At 38.5% G+C, this 26,723-nt stretch overlaps 2 protein-coding genes across 3 annotated transcripts; one reads left to right on the top strand and one right to left on the bottom strand.

The window, feature by feature from the left end:
- Positions 1–1,533: 1,533 nt before the first annotated feature.
- dok1b (docking protein 1b) lies at positions 1,534–17,811 on the bottom strand. Its single transcript, XM_017472673.3, has 5 exons — positions 17,473–17,811; positions 6,409–6,702; positions 5,828–5,918; positions 3,856–4,028; positions 1,534–3,349 (listed from the first exon to the last, which is right to left on the bottom strand). Exons 1-5 carry the CDS (start codon positions 17,527–17,529, stop codon positions 2,198–2,200), a joined length of 1,767 nt encoding a protein of 588 aa, XP_017328162.1. The 5' UTR covers positions 17,530–17,811; the 3' UTR covers positions 1,534–2,197.
- A 2,642-nt stretch (positions 17,812–20,453) lies between these two features.
- On the top strand, positions 20,454–25,030 carry nagk (N-acetylglucosamine kinase). 2 transcript variants are annotated; one of them, NM_001200445.1, is given in 10 exon segments: positions 20,454–20,491; positions 20,718–20,802; positions 21,206–21,304; positions 21,454–21,595; positions 21,748–21,858; positions 22,193–22,305; positions 22,390–22,477; positions 22,595–22,692; positions 22,817–22,895; positions 24,369–25,030. In NM_001200445.1, coding segments are annotated over 10 exon segments (1,038 nt in total). In that variant the 5' UTR covers positions 20,454–20,462; the 3' UTR covers positions 24,563–25,030.
- Positions 25,031–26,723: the final 1,693 nt, after the last annotated feature.

Genomic DNA, 26,723 nt, shown 5'->3' with positions numbered 1-26,723 from the left:
ACAGAAACTGTAGATTCTAGAAAAGGGGAAGTAAAGCAAGATGAGAAATACATCCCCTGTACAACCCTTTTTATAGACTGGGAAATGCCAATACTGATACCAGTGAAAATGTCACCAATTAAATTATCACTATTAGACATGATCATATTTTCCAGACACAATTGGTTCTGCAAAGATGTCAGAAAGACCTTTCATTTCCGAAATGAATTGTTTAATTAAATTTTTGTGTCACAATAAATGCACTCATAACAAACAAAACCACTATTTACCAAAAATGTTTTGGTAAATGGTGAGAAATATGTGTATTCAGTGGCACTCTAATCACATTTACAGTGTGTATCACTCTGGCCTCTAATTTAAAAAAAAACAAAAAAACAACAACAATCTGTCAGTCACCTGGTTAAAAAAATGGCAACATGTTAATTATGATCCAAACTAAACAACAGAACTAAGATATTGATTAAGGTATAGGAAATTATGCATGCATGTTATTATGGGCACAGTGCTAACTTTGCTTTTATGGTATGTTTACAAAAGTGACCAAATGGATTGGGAATTGTAGAGGTAATGATTTTAATAGCATCTTAATGATTTCACAGTGACGCAACGGGTAGAGCTGCTGCCTCACAGCTCCATGGTTCCCAGTTCAACCATGAGCTCAAGTTACTGTGTGTGTCTGCACGAGTTCTCCTCCCAACTTCCAAAATGTGCCAGTAGGTGGATCGGCTATGCTAAATTGCCCCTAGGGTGTGAATGTGTGAATGTGCATGTTGCTCTGTCATGGACCAGGTTGTATCCCCTTCCTCGTGCCCAGTGTTCTCAGAATATGCTCCGGGATCCAATGTGACACTGACCAGGTTACTGAATATATCACTGAACATGAATGAAATGTATGGAATCGCCACAAATACTGTCCTCTCTCAAACAATGTGTCAACTTTTGCTGAGAATATTTAAATCAAGGAGAAAGATGCATATGTGTACTTGTAGTAAGCACAGACTAATTTCAGGGGAGTCATTTGGTACTTTTACAGAATGACTAAAATGCCTGCTTTTCAGCTTAAGAAAACAGCATACTAAAAATGCACCACAATGTGATGAATGGATCAGATTCAGGCAGGCCAAGAGGGTGGTCATTGAAGAAAAACATTCAGACAGTGGAAGAAAAGACAGAGGAGGGGAGAATGAAAAGGAAAGAGTGAAGGGGTGAATGAGAGAAAAAAACAGGAATAGGAACAGCCTGTACCTTTAGACAGAGCCAGGCAGACACAGATTAACTTAGCCAGCATTCTAGCCATTTCAATTAAAGCCCTTTTTTTGTACAGCTGGTTAATATTCACAAGGCATCAGGCTGTGTTTTATCTTTTTTGGCATTCCTCAATAGCCGTTTTAGAAGGACAGAATAAGGGAGTAAACAGAGGGACGGTAAGAAAGGAGAAAAAAGATTTGGGATGATTTTCCATCTTTGCCGTCTCCTGAGGAGACAACAAAAGCAGTTTTAAGACAAACAGATATTTCTCGGAATAGAAAGTGCTAGGAGGTTCTGAAAAATCTTTTATTATTATTATCATACATCAACAGCACAGCTGTTTTTGACTTACTCCCACACATACACATAGCAGATGATTAGTATATTGCTACATTTAAAATCTCAATGGAAAAAAAATGTAGATGTGTCCATTGATTGTCCATATAGTCTATCATCTTTGACCATCCAAGGTGAATTGACATTGGGAGACAACAGCAGATTCCCTTGACTGGCAGTTTCCATTTCTATTTAAGGGCTTTGAAGCCTCTAATATACAAGTCACAGACTCGGTATGATTCACTAAGAAGGAGAAACTGGTAAAATATGTGCAAAATTGACATCGTATACGACCATGTGAGTAACCCACATACAAGAAATGTGTTTTAGAGAGCACATTTAAATTCTGCAAAACTTGTAGTTTCACAGTCCTTCCTAAACGAAAAGAACTTTGTGTCACTGATAATCGATCACAGTGCATTGTCTATGACACCAGTTGCGACACTAACCTGCACACTTTTTCCGGTTGTCCAGTTACTGTAGTAATCCCAGATATTACAGTGGCCCCAGAACAAGACCCCAGAAAGCGTGTGATCGTTTAGAAACTCTAGGAATAGGTTTCTAAAGACACCAGAGAACATTTTGACTGTTAGAAAAGGCATGTAGGATCAAATCAGATATCACCCAAGTTGTCATAGATGATATCTGGAGGTCGCATGGCAGGGTGCCATGCTGTGGCTGGGGGCTTATGCTTAGACACTTTACTGTAAATCTCTGCATGCTTCTCTACTCTTCCTCCACCAATTCCTCCATTTCCAAACCCTTCTCCAGCACAGTAAGAGATACTGCTGCTATTGTTGTTGTTCAGGTTAGCTCCAACTTTACCTTGGGGCAGTGGAGGTGGTTCTTTCTTGGGAAGTGCTCCCTTCCCTGGTTTGGGTGCTGTGAGGGGCTTGGGACCTTTAGGCTTGGCCACAGCTGGTGGTAACGGTGTCTTACCAAAAGGAGGGACACCATAGTCATCTGTATTTGGATTGTAAGTCTCTTCATTACCCTGAGGATCGTCAACTCCACTAGATTTCCAGGACTGGTTTTCCAGACGTGCCTCATCGTACAGAGTGGAGATTGGCTGGATTACTGGAGGACCTGCTCTTCCTTCAGGCTCATCATAAATGTGCTCTGCCTGGGTTACTTCAGCAGGACGCCTCTTGCGGCTTTCAAGTCCCAGTGCTCCTGTTCTTGGGGTCAGGTCAAGAGTCACTCGGTCATAGAGATCTGCATAAAAAGGTTCGTTCTTGCTGCCTCCACCTTCATCACCAAGTGGACGATGCCGTGGGTTGTGCACTGGTGTAGGTTTAATGCTGTCTACAGGGTCAGAATAAAGACATTCCCCCAGAGGTGTGGGCAGACGGACTGAGTCAGCAGGCTCAGAGTACAAATTCACTTGATCGTCCAATGCACTTTTTGGCCCACGAGGCGATGTGCTTGGAACAGGAATTGGAGGCTCTGGTAAGGTGCGACCCTTAAAATGTTTACTTTCTCCTTCCCTTCGGCCAATGACTCCATCAGCAGATCCTGGTTTGCTGCCACCAGAGTCTCCGTCTGTCTCTCGGCTGATTCCCTCAGTGATGGCAGCACGGATCTGTTGGAGAGCAGGACAGTCCCCGTCAAATGATGAGGTTTGCTGCTGTTCCTCAGCCTGAGCCTTCTGTTCCCGAATGGCACACTCCACAATCTGGAAGATCTCGTTTCCATGCTTTGTCTCAAAGGTGAAGTTACCTGGGCCAGATTCACAACGGCGTCCAGCCTCAAATGAGAACATAACCTGTACCAAACGTCACAAACAATGAGTAATGATTATGCTAACCAAGGTACCTGTACATTTTCATTTTAATGCTGTACATCTTTTGACAACAATCAACAATATATATAGGAATAGGAATCTGTGTCTTTTTTGGTGCAGCACTGAGCCTGTAGACAATCTTTTCTAGTGAACGTTATTATAAGACCAAATTGTAATGTGGTCAAGGAGGGAAATTAGCACATGTTTATTTAGATCTGTGATCGATATCATAAGCTTAATTCCAGGCACCTTAGACCTTCCGTACTGCCCACACTTAGAGAGAGAGAGAGAGGAAGGCTAGTTTCCTGTATCAAACCGGTTTCTATGGTAATGACAGGAAGCAGAGATGGAAACAACAGTGGCCTCAAGTTCCTGCTTTACTAAGAGGGTAGCTGTCACCAAAAATACAGGCTGAGAACAACCACAAAAGTATTTCAGGTGCACACCATTTGCATGTACATATTAACGATAAAATCTTTAAAACTCACTCGATCTCTGCCATAGCGACGTAGCAGTTTGTAGGGCCACACCAGCAAGTTCTTCTTCATCTTAGGATCCTTCAATATCAGGCTCTCTCCATCTGCTTTAAGCCAGTAATTACCGAGTAGACCACAACGTTCGGATGCTTCTGTTCTTTGGACACTCACCCAGAATTCACTGACTGTAAAATACAACAGGTACAATGTTTGTTCAGACCTGATCAACTCTGGTCCAGGAGGAGCAACTGTGCCTGTGCAAATGGGGAAAAACCTAAAACTGTGCAGTGCCTCACCAGGGCTGCATTACTTCCAAGTTAGTTTTTTTCTGGTTTGACAACCCTTAATGTAAATGTATGTAATTATTAGTTCTGTCTGTTAATTAATCACATAGAAAAGAAAGTATGCTCATATACAATACATCTAGAAAAATCGAGGCTAAAAATAGAGCAGAAATTTGTATTGGAAGTTTATTGAATACTGCACTGTGGTGTATGAACTTAGTTTGACATAGCAGGTATTTCAGGTAGTCTTGGTTAAGAGTAGTACAAAAAATAACACTGCTTCACATTTCATGTTCTGATGAGAACAAGAAGCTGACAGCCAGGACCTGGCTCACAGTTCACTTCATTTCAGAACAAACACTTTCTAGGCCAGTGAAAAATTAAACTTCTGTAAAACCGTCAGTCAGTGCTACAGAATAGCCTTGTGGGACTCGGTGTTACTTCATATGCTGAGGATACTGAAAAGCTACAAATGTGCAAGTATGATTACTAAACACAGGTGTTTAATAAGAGCTGGTACAATACACCCACCACAGAGCACATGACATACACAACCAGTGCTCCCACACACTCAGGCACTGAAGATATGATTGAGTGTGCCAAGACTGCAAAGTCACAAGCCTCTTAATGTCAGTGCTCACTCACAGACACACATGGTCTCTTTGAGGAAGTCACAGGTGGCCTTATGAAAAACAGAAGTATTAATGACCTCTATTTCCCAAAAAAAACCCTTCTGTTCAAAGAAAGATACTGAGGCCTTTACAAATATCTATTAATTTTGCACTCGCTCTCTTCCCCTCGCCAAGGCATGTGTAGAGGTGGGCTGTGCCAAAGGGGGATGGGGCTAAATGCCTGAGATTCTGTGCTACTCTCCGTGCTCCTTTTCACTTAGTAACATATTTTTCTTTAATTCAACTATGTTTAACTACAGTCAACCAAGGCAGACTGGCATTGCAAATATAGCAGTGAATGAGTATGCGTGTGTCATTTTTGTCACAGTAAGGAAGCAGCTACCCTCTATACTGTCTAGTGTAAACACATTAAAAGCCACATTTTTCCAGAGCTGTGTGCCTAACATGTGACCAGAGGAAGTGTTCTTTGTATGTTGTACGAGGTCCGTTTTGCCTTTTCTCCTCCCTGGTTATGGGTTAAGACACAGTTCAGACAAAATTAAACACACAATTTTTCCCTCAACTGTAATCGAAATTTTATGAATATAACTACTGAGTCAAACAAAATCTTTAGGAGAAGGTGATTGATGATTTTTTGGCTGTTCCTTGAAAAAGGCCAACAGTGACTGTGCTACCACCAAAATCGGACAGGAAACAATGTCACAAAGCCCACTTGTTTGGGATCTCGAGTACCCGAGACATATATAATTCAGATCTCCGTCTCCTGCCTAGAGTAATGACGACTATGCTCCCAAAGCAGTATATAACAGGGGATAATCTTTTGTTTCATCAAATAAACTTTTTGTCAAATAAATGTTTGATATAATGTTATAATGTTGATAGTCAAGGCAGGGAGAAAAAAAACCCCATCCCTTTACTGGTTAAGGTCAGCTAAGAAAACTGTTATGTAACATCAGAAAAATAAAATCTCAGACATCTGCTGTCCTGGACTCTTCTTCATAAGAATGATTAATTCACAGTTTAAAAAAAAAAAAAAAAAAAAAAAAAAAACCACAATAACTTTGTTACCTTCCTCTCTGGAGTAATAGATCAGGTTCTCAGACATCTTAAGATCCTGTTGTCCATTTGAGTCAATATTACTGAATGATCCACCCCCTCCCTGAAAGACAAAAAATAAATAAATAAATAAATAAATAAAGACAGAAAGTAATAGTGAGGAAGGGAAAGAAAGGGAAAGATGCTGAGTGTGCAGAGTCGCCCTTCTGATTCCCATAAAAGTTCAAATTCCCTTCTGCCTTTGGAAATTCCCAGCATGTATCCGGAACATGCCTAGACATTCCCTGTTCATTCTGTACACAAACACAAACAACCTGAGACAAGGATAACCTAGTGCAGTTTAGTACTTTATAATGATCTACTACTTAAATTCTTTAATATGCTGTATTGTATACACTTATGTAAGCCTGAATGCTTATCTGTCTATCTTCAGTAACCGCTTGACAGGGTCACAGAGGAACCAGTTTCACAGAGGAACCAGGAACCAATTTTTTTATTAAAAATAAATAAACAAACAAACTCTCACCATGTGAGACTGATATTATTTAAAAAAAAAAAAAAAAAAAAGCCACACACTTCATCTCAGGCCTCACCTGAAAAGCGATCTCACACATCTTCTCCACCCACTCGTTAGTGACTTGCTTTTCAGCAGCAAACACGTGTGTCTTATCGTTGGTCTCCACACAGAAGGCGGACATGTTCTCTTTAGGACAGCTTTCGGTGAGGGCAGGAAGGATGCTGATGCACTCCGACAGGCGGATGATTTTTTTGTCCAGTTTTTTGGTGCTGGGTTTTTCAGTGCCATAACCTGCACAGTCAAAGAACTCGAGTCGCGCAATGCCATTCTGACTCGCCGGATACAGCACGAACCAGTTCTTCTTCCATTTCTGAAAACAGATTGAGTGCATGGATAATGAGATGGTTATACATTAACTTTGTTGATACAGTTTGGCAGTAAATAAGGGCAGAAGGCCTTGGGGGAAATGCCAGGTACATTTAACGGGTCTTGGCACATGCAAAGATGTACACACACAAAAAGCAATCAAGCTTGAAGAATTACACCACTTAAACAGACACGATCTTTAACGCTATTGTTTAGGTGAAGGAGGAAGTGATTTGTGATGCCATTGACGAGAAGATCAAACAAGAGGTCATGAATGATAAGCTTGCTCGTGAATGTAAGACCATCATGAATCACTTGAATCTGCCACATTCAATCATTTCTACACCCCAAAGAGCTTCTCGCTGTATGGCATCATACTCATACGAGAGACTTCTTACTTGCATCACGGCATCTTTATTTAGCGTTTGGGTGACCGTGTTAAGGTTACCACAAGGAACCATGCTGCCAGTGACTCCGAAGGCCCATCCTCCAGATGCACAAAAGAGGGAAGGAAAGCTGGGAGGTTGCGTGAATAAACAAACTACGCGACCAAGGACACTAGTGTGTGTGTAAAACAGTAACATATCTCACCACAATATAGACCACAGTCTCCAACTGCTTTCAAATTTTACTCGATTTCTGACTATTTTGAAAGGAAATGTGCCTCTGAGACAGCAGTTATTTTTAATCTACTAAACTGTGCATTTAACAACGAAGCCTTCATTTCCAGTTTTGAAGAATTATTTTAAAAAAACAAAACAAAAAAACCATAAAACAAAAATAATCTGAAGACATTTGGTGAGACAGCAAGTGCACACTGTTGTACTGAGTCAGAATAAGCCATGTTACAGTTCTGAGCAAACGCATTAAGCGCTAAACAGGTGACAATTTAATAACGGTGCGGTATCAGGCTGCATGATATGGGCAGAAATAGCATTTCTAATTATAACGCTACAGCTGTCTTGCACTATGATTAAACAAACTGTTGAAGCAGTGATGAATCACAATTAAAGGGGTCATATGATGCTTTTGAAACGTTTTTAAAAGTGTAGTAGAATTGGTTAACATGCTTTAAATGTTCAAAAAACACTGACATACTGTATATTATTGCAGTACCTCTATTCCTAATCTGTCTGAAAAGCTCTGGTTTCTCCAAAGCCCCTCCCTTCTGAAAAGCCCAGAGTGCTCTGATTGGCCAGCTGACCCATTGCGCTGTGATTGAACAAGAACCTCAAGCGTCTGTTGGAAATGTAAAGGCCCTTGGGTTAGCTTCAGCCTCCAAGGCCTCTAAAGCAATTCTAAGCTCCTAAGTAACATGTCGTCAGTTTTACCGTATCGGTTCGAGCCCAAGTCAGATTCAGAAAATGCGGATTATCAAGCCGTTGCGTTCATAAGTGCAAAAATATGCTATGTACAGCTACTGTGTGTACATAGGCACTCATGTAATATATCTTTGGAAAGCTAAGCTTCTTGTGATTCTTACAAAACTGAGGCAACTTAGCAAACTTTAGCTAGGACGTTAGCAGAGGTCTACAACTGAGCCACAACACAAAACTCTGAATTTGAACAGAACAGTCAAAAGCAGATATTTCAGAAAATAATCGAACACACTTATAGGTTCTGATTCAGGAGCACAAGATTGTCCGAGCAAAGTGGGGATCGCCCAAATTTTCAGGAGTAGCCTTTGTGTGTAGCCAGCTTTGTACTCGTCCAGGTTCAGGAAGCGGTACTCCGTAAAATACGCTGTGCACAAGCAAAGGTTCAGGTTATACTGCTCAGGAACAGCATTATAAATAAACAGTAACCACCGATTCCTAATTTGGTCCGTTTTCGAAAGGTCAAACAAAGGGGTTTCATTTTCGCATCGAAACACACAACATCTCCACGACATGGCGACTAAATTCACTGAAGCCTCGCCTTCTTTCTACATGCTGCCCAAATTATTATGCTGATATTTCAAATTGTCACGTAGATGTTTACAGAAGTAATATCCGGACTTCGATCGAGGCGTTTTAGGCAGGTCTGGAGCAGTGTTCTTGTTAGATAGAATAAATCCCTTTGTGGGGAAAATATGAGCTTTTTAAATTTGCAGAACAGATACATTACACACTAAAGGAGAAGGAAATCATTAAAAATCATCATATGACTTTAATAATTGGCCTGTAACCAGTTAATTTGCATTTTTTACATTATTCATTCACACGCATGCAAAATTTGTTTTTTCTATCATGGCAATGCCCAACTTTATTTAAAAGCCCACAGAATTTTTTTCTAGAACCTCAGATGTTGGTCAGAACAACCACAGAACAACTGTGGTTTGTTTCATATAGGGGTTGGCAGTGTGACGAAAAAGAAAATCATATAATACATAAAGACTTTCATATGGTACACGATGTGCATCACTATATATTGTTTTGCAAACAGCATTTGAAAAAAAAAAAAAAAAAACTCCAACAACAAATGCAAAGATACTTATATTTCACAGAGGACGATGAAAATTAATATATACATTTTAATTTTCAAAATTCAATGCTACATTTTATCCTCTAATCAACTGCTTCCAATTAGTTTATAACTTTTTTATATACCACTGTAAAATATTGATGAGAAACATGATATCTCAAAAAAAGTGTATTGTGACAACTGATCATGATATAAATATATCGTCATATTTACCCAATCCTAAAAAGCTCATTTGCGTATTACAGCCTTCTACAACATCAATACCAAAATGACAATTAATAAATAATACACATGAAGCCCTGACACAGAACAAAAAGAGCTTCCATTCAATCTCCTTTCAATTATCAAAGCCTTTTTGGTTGTTGTGACTGCATATAAAGCCATAAAGGCAGATATGCTGGTGTGTTACAGGAAAACAAGAGTCAGTAGTTTTACTATAAATGTGATAAACTCTAGGGTGAGGAACAGTGAACTCCATGACCAGATCAATTTCTAATTTAAAACCTACTTTACATCATTGCAACATTACACATCAAGTCAAGCCACACTAGCCCTAGTGAAAGACAGTCTTGTTAGGTCATTCTTGCATTACTACAAGTCATATTCCATTGTGTACTTCCTGCGCCTTCATTCCTGCTAAGCAAACAGAGAGGTGTGCAGCTCTGAGATTCGAAATGTTAAAAGCATGAATGAGAACACGCAAAAAACAAAGAAGCATGAACGAACGTTACAGGTAAATATGCAAGAGGAAAATGGGGGACAATTGTAGCACATGGTCACACTGTTTAAACATGACAAATGAACTTAAACAGGAAAAATATCTTACACAGTTTCAAAGATGCATTTAACACACACACACACACACACACACACACACCCTTATTAGGGAGCAATGAATCTGCTTTATTAATCTATAACATACATATGCAACTGCCAGTGCAGCAGAAAGGAAATGTGTGGGATTACCCAGTGTGCTTTGCTTCCTCCAACACACTGCAGGTGTATAGAAAATCAGCAGATCTCCATCTGCAAAACTCATCTGAGCCTCCTGTCCTGAAAGCGCCGCAGTCAAAACCAATTTCATACTATAGAGGGTTCAGAATGACACGTGTTTTATTATGGTCAAAATTATACTGGTGGCTTTAAAAAAAAAAAAAAGATTTGCCAAAAAGTAACCAACCAATTTGTTGAATATCTAAAATGATTACATACTCACTGTACTTATCTAGAACAAACCAGTGGCTGATGTGGAGACTACCTAGATGTGAAGATGTATATAAAAACTATTATCTGAAGATAGTTAGAGTGCATATACAGCAGGCACAATCTGTGCACATATGGAAAACAACCATACATTTAAAAAAACAAACAAACAAACAAAAAAAACCCACACTAACCATCCTCTAGCCTTATCAACAGGAGACAGGACAAAGTACAGTTCAAGAGACATCTGTAAACACATCACCAATGTATAACTTCACATTATTGTAGGGTACGCCTCCAGCAGCCTGTGTTTAAATTACATGGAAATAAAGTGAGTGAAATGGAAAATGAAAATAACACATTTACTACAGTTACTAATACTACATGTGGCTAACTTAGTATGCAAATTCTGTGCTGGCATTGCCCCAACATAAACCCTTTTAAGTTATGCCTGAGAAATGTATCACTGTCATTGTTTATTATCTTGAAATAATCCATAATAATAAACAATATAATAATAATAGTGGCAAGAATGTCTATGAGGTATATTTTATAGCCTCCCTTAGAAACATTTATAACTGATGTAATGTATACTATGGTCATTTTTCACAGAAGGCTTCAGTTCGTCTTTCAGGTCAGGGCTCAGAGTTTTACACCGTGTGTGTGTGTGTGTGTGTATGTATATATATATATATATATATATATATATATATATATATATATATATATATATATATATATATATATATATATATATATATATAGAATGAGAGAGAGAGAGAGAGAGAGAGAGAGATAGACCTCCACTCTACGTACAGTAGCTCTATATGACATTTTCCGTGTGGGTGAAGCAAAGTTTTAATAGGTCAGATACAGCAGAATAAATCCCTTTCTGTTAAACAAAATTAACATCTCAGGTTCTCAATCTTGAACTGTAAAACTGCATCCCCTTAAAGTGTAAAATAAATTCTGCTGATCCATCAGTACACATTTATGAACATAATCATATTAACTATTCAAAAATCAGGGTTATTATTAAATTGTGTACAATAATGATTTATTTAGGCGCTGTAAAGATTTCTATTTCTAACTTTTACAGCAACAGAACACATTAGGTCCAAGTTAACATTATTTATATTATAGTTCAACTTGTCTTGAATGATTGAGGTTTGGACTAAACCAATTAAAGTGACCAGAAACAGGCTAATAACAATAAGAACTCGATATTAAATATAATAACATTTCATTATTATTTAATAATGCTGCATTGTGAGTTCTACGACTGTGACTATCTAAAAAAAAAAAATGCACCCAATACTCTGAGCAACAAATATGATTCACAAAATCCTACAGACAGACGTGTTCAACGTGTCTCTCCTCAGCTCTTTTGAAATACTTGCACCTCTCAGATTCGGACTCAAATTTCCCCAAGACTTTAATGAGGCCTTTAATCGAGGACTACATTTTCTGCTTTACCTTTCTACAAACAAATGGAGCAACATGTCATATTAGATCAGTCATTGTTGACATTTATGCAAGAAACTGAGCAAGTATTTGACTGGATTTCTTTCTTTCCTTTAAGGAAATAGCATTTAATATAAAAGAGATTTTGGGTCCACTGTATTTTCTGCTCTTAACTTGCTCAGTTTCTTTACATTTCTTTCTCACAATATTCTTGTTGATACAAAAAAATAAACTGATAAGTCTGCATCAAACCTCTCTTCAGAACACATCATATTTGTAAATACCATCCAATGCACCCATGTCATTGTTAAATTACCAATTAGCTTCCTGCTTTTGCTAGTCAAAGTCTAATTCAGTACATGTATATGGTCAAAGGTTTGTTACACCTGAGCTTCACACCCATTTGTGGTTCTTCCCCAAACAGCTGACACAAATTTGGAAGAAAACAATTGTACAGAATGTCTTTGTATGCTGTAGCATTACAATTTCCCTTTACTGGAGCTAAGAGTACCAAACCTGTTCCAGCATGACAATGCCCCTGTGCACAAAGCGAGATCTATAAAGACATGGTTTGCCAAATTTGGAGCAAAAGAACTTAAATGTCCTGCACAGAGCCCTGATCTCAACCCCACTGAACACCTTTGGGTTTAATTTGAATGCCGACTGCACCCCAGACCTCCTCAACCAACATCAGAGCCCAGTAGGGATGGGTGATATGGACTTAAAACTATATCATGATATTTCCTGGTATTTATTGCGATAACGATACGAGTGACGATATAAATATAGTACTGTGCACCACTGTTTTTGGCTCCAAGTGATAGCTGTCATCTTGAGAGAACACTGATCTAAAAATAAAACTGATTTTCTGTAAGCAAACCAGTTCCAGATTGTAGAGGTAGCTCCTTGTTTAGCAATAAACTCCTCCTCAGCTTCATGTCTGCCTTCCGCCATACTTGTTTTCGCTCTGCATGTGAGCTGCGAATGGGTCAGAGACCGTCACACACACACAAATACATCAACTAGGCTTTATCATTATTTTTGTGGGAAGACTAATCTTTATTGTGGGGAGAATTTCTACTGGTATATCGCAAACGATAAGATATCGTCCATCCCTAGTGCCCAACCTCATTAATGCTCTTGTGGTTGAATGAGCACACAGCCACAGCCATGCTGCAAAATCTAGTGGAAAACCTCCCCAGAACAAAGGATGCACTTATAGCAGGAATGGGGGAACTAAATGCTCTATGGGATGTTCAACAAGCACAAAATGGGTGCGATTGTCAGGTAGGTGTCCACATACTTTTGCCATATGTTGGCCATTTAGCTGCTCATGGGAGAAGAAAAAAAAAAAAAAAAGAACCCACCTGTTGTGAGACATGAAGGGGAGGAAAATTGGAAAATGTTTTTCTATCCATCTCACAAAATATCACTTATTTTTTGGAAAATGGAGAAAATATATGTTTTCTTGCATGCCATAAGCATATGTACAGCGCAAAGATATCTACTATCAAAAGCAAACAAAAGTATGATCTACAATCCACCACAACACCAAAGAGAACTGAAACCAGAAGTTGTCAAATCCAAGAAGTTTAATTTACGATAAACGTCAAAGTTTTAAGATGTGATTTCAGCACAGTTACACCATCAGTGCCAAATAAGGCACGAGTCAGTCTGTGGAATATGTTACACAGGATGGAACTTATGCAAATAAGGCAAGAGAGAGTGACTTCCTCAAATCTGCATCCCTGTCTTATCAGAAGTATAACTGTAGCGTGATAGACACACACACCTTTCTCCTTTAGGCCTTATAGTGTGTAATGACTGTAAATATCACATAACTGATTATACATGTAAAATAACCACAACCAAGCGTACAATTTGAAGGAACTTGCCCATTTAAAAATAAATAAATAAATACAAGATACTCAAAAGATATGCATGTGATAGTTTACACTGATTTTTGTAACACACCTACACAGCATTCACTTATTAGCCTCAAAGCTGGCTTTTTAGGTTAATGAGTAACCACGTTTTTAACGCTCTGTAAGCAGCTTTCTGTTTAGACCACTGTTTCCCTCACATTCATGGAAACTGAAGCGTTAACCAACCCCTAAAAACATACACATGATATTAAGTGCATTGACATGAATAGTGGACAAAGGGGCATTTGTATTTCCTAATTAAAGATGAGTTATGGTATCCCTACTTAATGATAAAAACATGACAAAGTGGCTTTGGTAGTTAGTTGAAGATGTGTGAAGTCTTAACGTGTCGAGAAGAGTATGATGCCAAACAAGGGTTTTATATTGTGTTAAAGCATTAGAAGGTCCCTGCGGAAATAAATGACTGTTGTGGTGTAATTTACAGTTACTCAGAAAGCCCCAGAAGAGTACTAGATGTCTTATAGTTCTGTTTCTTAATGCTGCTGCTCTGAGGTTTTTGACTAAAACACAGAGAAGTATGTTACTCAAGCGGAAAGACAGCACGTTCTATTCTGGATCACTCTGGTATCAGTTCTTCACGTCAGAGCTTGACGTACGTGTGTGTGTGTGTGTGTGTATACCTGTTTGTACTGAATCTAGATGGACAAAAAAAAAAAAGAAGAAAACATGCCACTGTGAAGAGCCCTGCCTGAATGCATTTATTAAAGCACAGCTCATTCAATTGATCACAAGTCTACACTTCCTCTTTTGGTAAAAGACAGCGACAGAAAGTGTGTCGTCTGCCATACCGCACTGTAAGACCACTGTCTACAATCATAGTGCATTCATAAAAGACCCAGACCTGGTCAAAGGCAACATGAGTCTAAGAAGACTCTGCCATACTCTGGTGTTATGATCCTAAAGGTCAATGTCTGGGGCAACTTCCTACAATAACACGCCCAAAAGTTATTTTACAAACGGTTTAAAAAAAAAAAAAGAAAGAAAGAAAGAAAAAAAGGATTAGTCGTATTTGAGCTTAAAAAAAAAAAAAGCACTAGAAATGTTATTCATTGAGCAATTATTTTTCATTTCGAAAAATATAATGAATACACATGTAACTACCGTAACTATGATCTCCAACACACAATGATCTTTTAAAGCATGATACAGAATCCATAACCATCTCGCACATGCCACCTACATCAACTTCCTGAGCAACCAAACACACGTCCTGGTTTACCTCTGTCTTTATTAGCACATGCACTAGAGAAACCTTCGGATGTAGCACTAGCATCGTAAGAACAAACATGATATTTCCTTTTTTTCCATGCAAAAAGGACAGCAATGCATTTCTTAAGACAGAACAGTTAAAACGGGTTCTAAACATCTGCAGGACTAGTGTATAAATAACTGATTGCTGAATTTGTTGTTTTTAATCTTCGAGAGTTTACTGAAATGCAATAATCATATACACCAAACTCTCACATTCAGATCCTCCAGAACACTTTATTCACCATATTTATTCATTTATAGGTCATATCTATTCAAGTATTTTAAATCTGGTCATCGTAAGAGGGTGTTATTTACAAAGACACACTTTCACATAGACCAGTGCATACGAGCACATTACTGCAAACTAATGGTGTGTGTGTATATATATATATATATATATATATATATATATATATATATATATATATATATATATATATATATATATATATATATATATATAGTTGGTTTTTTTTTTTTTTGACAAAATCTGTCACTAAACTGGAGGCCATTAAACAATTGTAAAATATTTACATTTCAAAATCACTGTTGTAGGCATACTTTGTATTAATCAAATTGAACAAACTTAGGATATTGTATTGCTTTAACAGCATTAATTATAATGCCGTTTATATACAAGTATGCACAGGTTAATCATTTAGGACTGAAATAAAACAAGTCATATCAAATATTCAATACATTTATTTTAAACCACAGCACTGCTGAATGCGCAAAGCTGATTGGTCAAGAGAAGGTGATTAATTTACTATAACAGTGACAGTACTATGACAGTAGGTCTTCTTACAAAGCAACTCACAGGGGTATATGAATGTGCTTCCTCTAATGCATTATCATTTCAGACAGTTCACATAGACTGGTTAACACACGTTGTGGTGATGTTTTCTCAAAAGGTGTTAATTTATTGTTTCTGAAAGAAGTGTCCAGTGTCAAGGCCTTAAAGCTGTCACTTTATGTTGCCAGACACGTGAAAGTCTTCTCAAAGGCGATGCACTTTGCAGCAACATGACAAGCTGCAATTTTGTCTTATTCACTTCAAGAAAGAGGGAAAGAAAAAGAGAGGCTAGAGATGGAATGGCAGTTTATAGTAGCTATGTCATAAGTGATAACAAGAACTACATTATTTTACCTGTTCCACAACATTAAATGTGACTATAAACAGGAAAAACATACGACATGTCGTTCTTTAACCCTCCTATTATGTCAGGGGTTAAAAAGTTACATCCATTATGTTATGGATCAAAATGACTCCAACAGTTTAAATACACACAAGAACAGCTTAAAACAGTAAACCTTTATTAATGCCTGTCCGAGACAAAACATAAGAAGAAATATTTGCCTATAAAAGTTCATGAACTTAAATGAGGAAAGTTTTAACCAGTAGAATGAGAGATTAACCAGTATTTCAGACATCTCAATTGTGGAAATGGGTCAAATTGACCCATAACATAATAAGAGGGTTAACAGACACAAAATGATCAGTGTTAGCAAATATCTGTAGTACAGGAGGAATAAAACATCATAAGGATGAATTGTTACTGGAAAATAATCAACTTTGAGGTCGATTATTTTCCCTATAGCAGCACGGACACTTGCGTGATTTATTCCTTACATAGCGTTTTTGTCAGTTCATGTTTGATCTAAATGTGTAGTCTTCTCGTCATTCACACAGAAAACCCAGAAACACATTCAGGAAGCCAAAAAATAGACAATTTGTTCTAAAGCGGTCCAAGTCAGTTTGTCTTATTTGGTTGCGCTGGACTGTTTATTTGGAGTTTCTTTTGTGTCACGTTTGTGGCTAGGCCTTCTGGTGAAACAACAAGGTTACACATTTTCCATCAGATGTAGAGTAAGAGTAGGTATAGACCATAGTAGGGTATGTGCGCATGTGAGAGATTTCCAGTCACGTGTGTGGGGTTTTTTTTTTTTGTGTGTGTTTTTAATGATTTCATCCTTTCTAATATTCTATGAAAAGTATGTCAGTTAAACATCTGATATTGACAGACAGACTCCTCACATGCTTTGAGCAAGTGTGTGAAGCTGTCTCCTGTGATCATGACTATACTGTACTTTCATGTGACTTGCTCAGGGCAGAGGAAGAGACCAATTTCCATGATATCAGGATCAAGTCGCTCAAATGTTTCTGCTGTCAAATCGTACACTCTTCAGCAGAGTGGCTTGCAAACACGGTGCAATTTTTGTAGGACAAAAACGATGCTCTTTTGAGGTGAATGTCGTCAAACAAGTTATAAGTGCTCTTGTGTGTTTCTTTCTAGCAATAGACGCTTAGGGTTAGTTTTCTCCTAGGCAGCGACAATCACTACAGATTTATGTTTTACTTTATAATTCAGTGTTTAACAACAACAACAACAACAACAACGACAACAACAACAGAAAAAAACCCCAACCAAACACCAAACACGGCTTACCTTTCCAAACTTCTGGTGTTGGACATAAAGTTGTCCTTCTTTGACATGAGTGTCCATCTTTGTCCTTCTTCTCTACAGACAAACAAGCCAATCTTTCCCAGTCTCTAACTTTTGTTCAGACGGCATGAACTTCCGCTTGCCAAACTTCAGTAGTTCGTCACATGAGGGTTTATTTAAAGTGTTTGTTCAAATCAAAATGAACAGCACAGTACAAAGAATGGGTTTGAGCTCTTCGACGATAACAAACAACTGAAGTTCACTTCTCACTTCTCTCTCCGCCTGAAGCGAAGTGAGGAAGCGCTGCTCAGTGTGTACACATGCTGCATACCCCCATCAAGCCGCCAGTATGCTCTGGGTTGCCATATTGTGCTATAAGACCACTTCTGATTTCATAATTCGGTGTTCATGTTGCGTTAATACTTGACATTGAGTAGATAGATAATAAACTGTAGCTAATATTTACCAGGCATGTACATCATGAATTCGGAACATTTTAAACTCGACTGGACTGAAAGGACGTTACAATCTGGCAACTATTTTCCAAACCGTTTCAATTCTCAATCAGTACTGTCTGGTAAAAATGTACTATTATTAGTGTTCGTTCATTTGATTGATTGTCCCTATTTATGCACAAATATATTCTATGAACATAGCCCGGTTCATAAATTAGGCAAGGTAGTACAATGTGTGTCATTTCTTTGAGAAGAGCTTTTTTCTTAGTACTGATGTTTCCACCCACAGAACCTAAAGCAGTTATGTCATGTTTAAATGTTTTTTTTTTTTTTAAATTTCAAACATTTTGTATAATATTAACTCTTTTTTGTCAGATAATATAAAAAACTTCATTGAGACTCAATTTGACATATTCATATTAGCCTTAGGTTATTGAGATTTAGATCAAACTTTTTCGAATGATGAGTACCATAGGCCTACAAGTTAATAATGACTATAACCTCTATAATAAATTCACTAATGGTTGATGGACTGATAAACTGTTGATGTACTCGTTGTTACTTGGCAGTACATTCATATCACCACCCAGGATGTTAGCAAATGCAAGCTACACATTACCAGAATAAAACACATCTCTTGATCTCTTTACACATAAACAGTAATGCGGTTAGATGTTAGATAACATCTGGGCTGAAGGGATGAGTGTGATTTTCAACCTTCTTACTAAAAACAGTTCTTCAGTTTGCTGTTTCTTACTCCCACCTATTCAAAAGGGATTCAGACATACAGGGTGGGCCAACATGCAGAGGTGGGTGGCAGAGAACCATCACAAGAAGACCACACCAACCACATAGCAAATGTTCTTGTAGTATCAGATTGAAACAGACTTTGTAAAATTACAGGGTATTGCATAGGCACCATTATGGAATGGCTTTATTAATCCACTACACACAATGTCTTCACTCTTTCAATTATTCTTTCATTTAAATGGAACCTTTGACCAAAGCATCAGAAATATGTGACTTTTCAAATACTTATTGAGTTCACAATAAATTATGAAACAGAAAAAAATGTAACAAATAAATAAATAAACAAAACATTGTCACTCCTTAGGACTACACAGTCTTTTGAAATAAGAAAACACATACTGCCATCTACTGCCAACTGGGGAAAACACATTTTAATGTAAGTTCATTGGCATTATACAAGACACACAATATTTGCAAATGAACATGCGTTTAATATAAATTATTATGCTATATTTCCTTCGTAGAATATGCATTTATAATTTCAGTTTTATGTATGTTCAGCAACGTTTTGATTGCTAAGGCTATAGCTCACATCAGGGGGGCCATAGCTAGGGCGTTCTGGGTACCCTGAAAAATTATTGATGTGGGCCCCACCGCCCTCCACCTATATCATATATGGTAATATATGGGCATGGAGGTCCACATCTACATATCATTTTAAAAGTGTAATATCATATCACTTTGATAGTCTATTTACTTGTACAACCCCAATTCCAAAAAAGTTTGGATGCTGTGTAAAATGTAAATAATAACAGAATGCAATGATTTGCTAACCTCGTAACCCCATATGTTATTCGCAATAGAACATAGAAAACATATCAAATATTTAAACTGAGGAAAAATAAGGTAATTATTAATTTGATGGCCGCAACACGTGTCAAAAAAAGTTAGGGAGGGAGCAACAAAAGGCTGGAAAAGTAAGTGTTACTAAAAAGAAACAGCTGGAGGAACATTTTTGCAACTAATTAAGTTAATTGGCAACAGGTCAGTAATATGATTGGGTATAAAAAGAGTATCTGAGAGCAGCAGAGTCTCTTAGAAATAAAGATCTGATGGAATATAAACATTGTTGCAGACCAAGTAGCCTACACCGCTTTATGTCAATGGTATTCCCTAACCGCGGTGGCGTCTTTCAGCCAATTGTTCAGGAATAGTTTGAGAAACATAACAAAGAGTTGAAGGTGTTGACTTGGCCTCCAAATTACCCAGATCTCAATTCAATGGAGCATCTGTGGGATGTGCTGGACAAATAAGTCCGATATTTTTTTACTAACCACCAGATGGCGCTGTTTTCGACACTCTCGAAGCTTTAAATCTTTCCCCGGAACAGTCAGGGCAAAGCCTCAGTGCCTTATGAGGCTTCATTTCCCCCATTCTTGGACCTACACAATATTAGGCAGGTGGTTTTAATCTTATGAATGTTAACATTACAGGTCAAGAAAACACAAACTATAGGCTACATATTATACGAAACATGTTGAAACCCAAACAAATTAATACATGAATAAAGAAACGATAATCTCCCTATTTAGAAAGATCAGTTAAAACAATATGCATAGGTGAGTTCATTGTCTACAGAAATGAGAGAGGTGTGACCTGACATTGATAAGATAACAGAGTGATAAAGTCGCGTTTACGGCAGGACCCGAGCTATAATCTGATTGGTGGAAAAGAGACTGGTTAATACGTCATGGGCTTGTCACGAGATAGAAACAGGAAGTGGTAGAAATGAGTGAAGTGCATGGAGGTGTGGAAGGGTAAGGTTTTGACAAAAAAAAAAATCTATATCGGATTATTAACACTTTTAAAATTTCGTTTTGACACTAGATATTTATGGGACACTGTGTCTTTGTGTTCAATGCGTTTCCTAAGAGCGCTTCTTCAAAATCGTATCTGTTTACCTCATCAGGTTAGACTTAGTGAATCCTGCAAAACTGTTTAAAAAAAGGTTTATGCTGTCATAATAATAATTGTACTTGTCAGGGGCGGAACTCACTCCAAAGCAGTGCTGCTCTCCTCTGCAGGGGAGATCCTCGCCGAGACAGATGGACCCTGCACCAATCACTGGGTGAGGAAAGAAAAGCTCGTGTAGTATGTGTCTGAGTTCCACCACCATATTCTGTACAGTTGTACTTTGTATCTGCTCTCACTCCTACCATACAGGTGCAGTTTGTAGGTATACAGTTACTATGCACAATTAGATGGTGGACTGTTCTCAGCACAGCAGTGTGTCTAATAAAGTGACAATAAGTGTACAGTGGTTTAATACCCCTACAACCGTCATATCATGTTTATCATTTCTGTAAAATGAAAACAAAAAGTTACATCTGTTTTCTCTTTGACCTGTCCCCCCCCCTTTATATATATTAGATGCTACACTGCACCAATGTAGTGTGCCACCTGTACAGTTAGGAGCCATTAAGAGTGTGTTTTTGAAACATTTCCTTATTGAAGTAATCTATTTTCTTTAGTTAGTTGGTGCTGATAAGTGTATCGAAGGCATTAACGATATGATCCAGAAGGCAAAGATCAGTGCGGGGCTGGATCCCAACACACCCATTTATTCTCTGGTGAGTCTGTATTACTATTTGGATGTTCAGCATGATGGCGTGCACCTCCAACAAACCAACAAGCAGATTGCTTACACTGCTGTCATTTTTCTGAACGGTTAAGATGAATAATAATAATTGAAAAAATGTTTGTGTATGTTTGTATATAGGGCATGTCACTAAGTGGTGGGGAGCAGAAGCATGCCATTCAAAAACTGATTGATGAGATGATGGAAAGATTTCCTAAACTAAGCAAGAGTTATTACATTACCACAGATGCTATTGGTGCCATGGCAACAGCAAGTGACCGTGGTATTGTATCTTACATATTAGTCGTAATGAGATCAGTAAATAGGAAATAATTAACTTAACTTGTATTTAACATTGGCTAACACATTGAACTTTATATATATTATAAAGTGACTTGGCAAAACAAGGAATATGTTGATTCGTCTTCCCTGCAGGTGGTATAGTACTGATCTCAGGAACTGGTTCAAACTGTAAGCTGGTGAACCCTGATGGCAGTCAGATAGGCTGTGGCGGATGGGGTCACATGATGGGGGATGAAGGCTCAGGTAACTATCACTACTTAGTGTATATCTTATATCCTTTATGTAGAATCATTAGTCCCCTGGTGGTCCAGTGGCTAAGGATCCTGCACTCACCTCTGCTGCCTGGGTTCGATTGCCAGGCAGGGAACCAACCCAGCCACTGGGTTGCACTGGGTTGTGTCAGGAAGGTATCTGATGTAAAACCTGTTCCAAATCAAATATGCTGACCAGTTATCTACTGTGGCGACCCCTAACGAGAGCAGCTTAAAGAACGAAAACCAACATCCTTTATATAGAATCATTACCATCCTTAATATGTGCATATTTACTGGAAATTTCTGATTCCCATTCTCTTTAGCGTATTGGATCTCTCATCTTGCTGTAAAAGCAGTATTTGATGCCAAGGATAACCTGGTCACACCTCCACATGATATCACCTATGTTAAAAAAGCCATGGAGGACTACTTCAAGGTTCGTGGTCACTGTCCTTGTTCTATGATGTCCCTCAAATAGTTGTTTATGTTGTATGATTGACTCCTTTGTATACACCTGTAGGTGTCGGATCTGATGGGCATGCTCCCCCACCTGTACAGAAACTTCCAGAAATCATATTTTGCTGGCTTCTGTAGAAAACTGTCTGAAGGTACTGTGAAGAGTGAGGGATGGAAAATAGCTGATTGCTTCAATCATTCTGCTATGAGCTTCTATTACAGTGCATAGGCTGCTGTCTGCCTTCACATCTCAGATGTTTGTGTTTTAGGTGCTAATGCAGGTGATGCCTTCTGTCGATATGTGTTTACCCAGGCTGGTAAAGTTCTAGCACAGCACATTGTAGCAGTGCTTCCCAAAGTGCACCAGGTTTGACACTGCCTTTCTCGGTCAATAAATTCTGAACATTATTATACATGAATATAACACACACACACCTGTTACTCACATTCTGTCTCTGTTTACTCTCCATCTGTCCATCTCTTTTATCCAGGAACTGTTCTTGGGTGACCTTGGCCTGCCCATTCTGTGTGTTGGATCTGTATGGTTAAGCTGGGAGCTGATGAAGGATGGTGAGGTCACAGAATTATCCGCCTTCATAGTTTTGTGATGCTAAATATTAGTCTTTGATACGTGACAGAAAATCCACAGCAGAAGTCATTTAACTAGATTTACACTGATCTTATTTGGCTGACACTTTTATCCAAAGTGATTTACAACTGAGACAGTATATAACTGAGCAGATGCAGACTTGGGATTTTGCTTAAGGACCCAACAGTGGTAGCTTGGCAATGCAGGGATTTGAATTCGCAGCCTTCCAATCAGTAGCTTAATGCCTTAACTGCTGTCACCTCTGTTCATGCATTGTTCTATTTAATGGCACAAATTGTCCCTGCTTCATCCACCATAATTATGATGTTGCTTTGACCCGTATTTTCCACCAGTGTTGCACCAAACGGAGACTAATAATTGGATAGATGCCTTCCCCATATAAAAAAAAAATTGCAGCTTAATTTGTGATTTCTTTCTGGATCTCCATATAAATAGGGAAGCTGTGATTTTACTTATTATATATGATAGTAGTGTACTCAAAATCTGAATAACACCAGGGTTTCAAAGATGTAGCAACTACAAACTCTGTTAAAACAGAGCAAGTAGTTAGCCTGCATGGCATTTCCCACTTTAGATATCGTTGTGTTATCTGACTGCTAATAACCCCTGTTATTTTGGTACTCCTGTACACATCAGTATCTTAGGACTTTTGTTGGTCCTCTGTAAGACTGCATTTTTACACCTAGACCACTTAATAAGGGTATCTGTTTCATGTAATCCAATTTATGTTTAAATTTACATAAAAACAGCCAGTGTTTTTCCAACCTTCAGTTTAAGTGAGCCTGCGCCCACTGTGGCCTCAGATTACTGTTCTTGAGTGGAACCTGATGTGGGCTTCTGCTGTTGTAGCCTATCTGCCTCAATATTTGGCGTGTTGTGTTATGAGATCACCATAGTTGTAAAGAGTGGTTGTTTGAGTTACTGTAGCCCAAACCAGCTCTAACCAGTCTGGCCATTCTCATCTGACTCTCAACTCTCTTATGAACTCTAGCCTGTTGTGATTGAATATGCCAGGTGATCAGCAGTTTCCGAAATATTCAGTGCGTGTGACAATGCAAAGTTTACCTGATAAAATTATCCAATGTTTTATTTCCATTAGTGCAAATCCACAAAACCATTTATGTGAAATGCAGGTGTATTGCGTTACATTGTAATTTCAGTGACAAACAATGGAAAAAAGAACAAAAAATATTGAAACATTTACAGAAAATATTACAGTATTCCTTTGTTTTAATACTGTGTTTTGCACCATTGAAGGTCATGGTAATATGGTAACTATTGTAGCTTGACTCAGTTTCCTTGCTTTACTTTAGATTTCTGTATGTAACCTATGACCTCTCTATTAATCATGATAATGGCTACTGCATCAGTTCTATGAGAACACCACTCAGTTGCCCAAAACACTGTGGTGAGTCTGATGCTTTCTCTTGCAGGTTTCACACAGGTCCTCTCCCAGGCCAAACTGTCTGGTCACAGCAGTTTTCAGAAGTATAGTCTTCTCACCCTACGCCAGTCATCTGCTGTAGGTGGTGCCAAGCTGGGAGCCCAGAATGCAGGTGCCACCATGCCCCTGGACTACTCCACTAGTTCCAGCGTGTTCTTCAGCCACTCATTCACTGAGCAATGATCAACACTAATGAGGACCACTCAACCCTGTTTTAATACATATTTGGCTCCAGTGAAGTTCAGAACAATCAGAAAAATACCTTGACTTAACATTCCTATGTAGTATTTCAAGTGATCTGTATAACGTCATTCAGTTTACAGTGGCTCTTCAGCAGCCATATGCTTATTAACCCAGTGAAAGAGAGTAGGTGTAGTTACTGGGAATGCAAGAGTTTTTTTTTTTATTATTATTGTTCTTTACCTTGGAATTAGGGTCATTTAATGGGGAAAAAAACCTTGATTTAGTTCCACATTTCCTTGCTCTTATTTTGAATATAAAAATGAATGCAGTTCTGAGATGTATCTGTCCCCTTGTGCATGAATTGTGAAATATTAACTCACGTGAGAGGACAAGAGAAAGAGGCCTAAGCCCTGATTAAAAATCTTGATTTAAAAAGCATTATTAAAATTCATGATTAAAAAAGCAAAATGGTGTGTTCTTGTCCAGTTTTAACTGAAAGCATCTGTTAAAACATCAAGTCTTTCTGTATACCCAAAATTAGCAGCATTTTTTTTTGTTTTCTTACTGTCCTGCCCAGTTGAAAAGTGACGAATATTCCAACAGCAAATTAAGAGAGAAAAACATGCACATGGCAGAATGGAAATACATTGTAAATGGTGTAGGTGCATACATTAGTCAAACTTTTTTTTTTTTTTTTACCTTAATGATGTTTATTATTGGAAGACTGTTGTGCTGATGTTTGATGTGAACATTACCTGAATCTCATGAGTTATAGCTGCTACACAAAAGACTGGACAATTGCATTGAAATGAGCAAGTGTACAGCTGTTCTTATAGTGGCTGGTGAGTGTATAATGTAGAGTAAATACACACAGTAAGCTTGCGTACCCATTGAGGACGCTACTGTGTTTTACCACAATTTCACAATTATGGCATAACCGAATTACGTTAGTTATTACATACTTCTTGATTTTGTGTCACTTCTATTTTTATATATGACCATGATATACAACGATCAGCCATAACCTTAAAACCACTGACAGGTGACATGAGTAACATTGCTTATCTTGCTACAGTAGCACAGGTCAAGGGGTGGGATACATTAGGCTTAAAGTTGATGTTGGACACAGGAAAAATTTGCAAGCATAAGGATCTGAGCGACTTTGACAATTACCAAATAAAAAGCAAGGCTAGACGACTGGTTCTGAGTATCTCTAAAACAGCAGGTCTTGTCGGGTGTTCCTGGTATGCAGTGGTTAGTACCTACCAAAATTGGTCCAAAGGAGGACAACCGGTGAACCTGTGACAGGTTATGGGCGCCTAAGGCGCATGGGGAGCGACGGCTAGCCCATCTCGTCTGATCTCACAGAAGAGCTACTGTAGAACAAATTGCTGAAATATTTAATGTTGGCTATGATAGAAAGGAGTCAGAACACACAGTGCATCACTGCTTGCTGCATATGGGACTGTGTAGCTGCAGATCGGTCAGAGTGCCCATGCTGACCCTTATCCACTGACGAAAGCAACTACAATGGGCACGTGAGCATCAGAGCTGGACCGTGGAGCAACGGGAGATCGTGGCCTGGTCTTACCAATTTACCTGTGGAAGAGGGTCCTGGCATTCATGTGGATGTTACTTTGACACATACCACATACGTAAACATTGCTACAGACCAAGTCCACCACTACATGTCAACGGTATTCCCAAACGCAGTGGCCTCTTTCAGCTAAATAATGCACCCTGACATACTGCAATTGTTCAGGAGCATGACAAAGACTTCAAGGTATTGAGCTGACCTCCAACTTCCCCAGATCTCAATCTGATAGAGCATCTGTGGGATGTGCTGTACAACAGTCCAACCCATGGGAGGCCTCACCTCACAACTTACAGGACTTAAAGGATCTGCAGCTAACGTCTTCATGCCAGATACCACAGCACACCTTCAGAGGTCTTGTGGAATCCATGCAATCAAGTGGTAAGAACTTTTTGGCTGTACAAGGGGGACCTACACAATAGTGGTTTTAATGTTGTGGCTGATCGGTGTATAATCATGTGCTCATCCTTTCTTTGGTCAGAAGAAAGATCACAAACCTTAATTTAGGATGTCAATACATATAGCAAAAATAAATAAATAAGTAAATGTGTAAAACTATGTATTGTG

This window comes from Ictalurus punctatus, chromosome 7 (assembly GCF_001660625.3).
Source record: "Ictalurus punctatus breed USDA103 chromosome 7, Coco_2.0, whole genome shotgun sequence".
NCBI lineage: Eukaryota > Metazoa > Chordata > Actinopteri > Siluriformes > Ictaluridae > Ictalurus > Ictalurus punctatus.
The sequence above is the reverse complement of the archived record's forward strand: the minus strand, read 5'-3'. Positions and strand labels throughout refer to the sequence as shown.

Coding starts and splice junctions, on each gene's coding strand:
- nagk (XM_053681125.1), top strand. CDS start 21,245: ATGATCCAGAAGGCAAAGATCAGTGCGGGGCTGGATCCCAACACACCC. Junction 21,596..21,747: donor GGCAACAGCAAGTGACCGTG/GTATTGTATCTT, acceptor TCTTCCCTGCAG/GTGGTATAGTACTGATCTCA. Junction 22,693..22,816: donor TGCTTCCCAAAGTGCACCAG/GTTTGACACTGC, acceptor TCTTTTATCCAG/GAACTGTTCTTGGGTGACCT.
- dok1b (XM_017472673.3), bottom strand. CDS start 17,529: ATGGACACTCATGTCAAAGAAGGACAACTTTATGTCCAACACCAGAAG. Junction 6,703..17,472: donor AACACCAGAAGTTTGGAAAG/GTAAGCCGTGTT, acceptor ATCTGTTTTCAG/AAATGGAAGAAGAACTGGTT. Junction 4,029..5,827: donor CTATTACTCCAGAGAGGAAG/GTAACAAAGTTA, acceptor TGTATTTTACAG/TCAGTGAATTCTGGGTGAGT.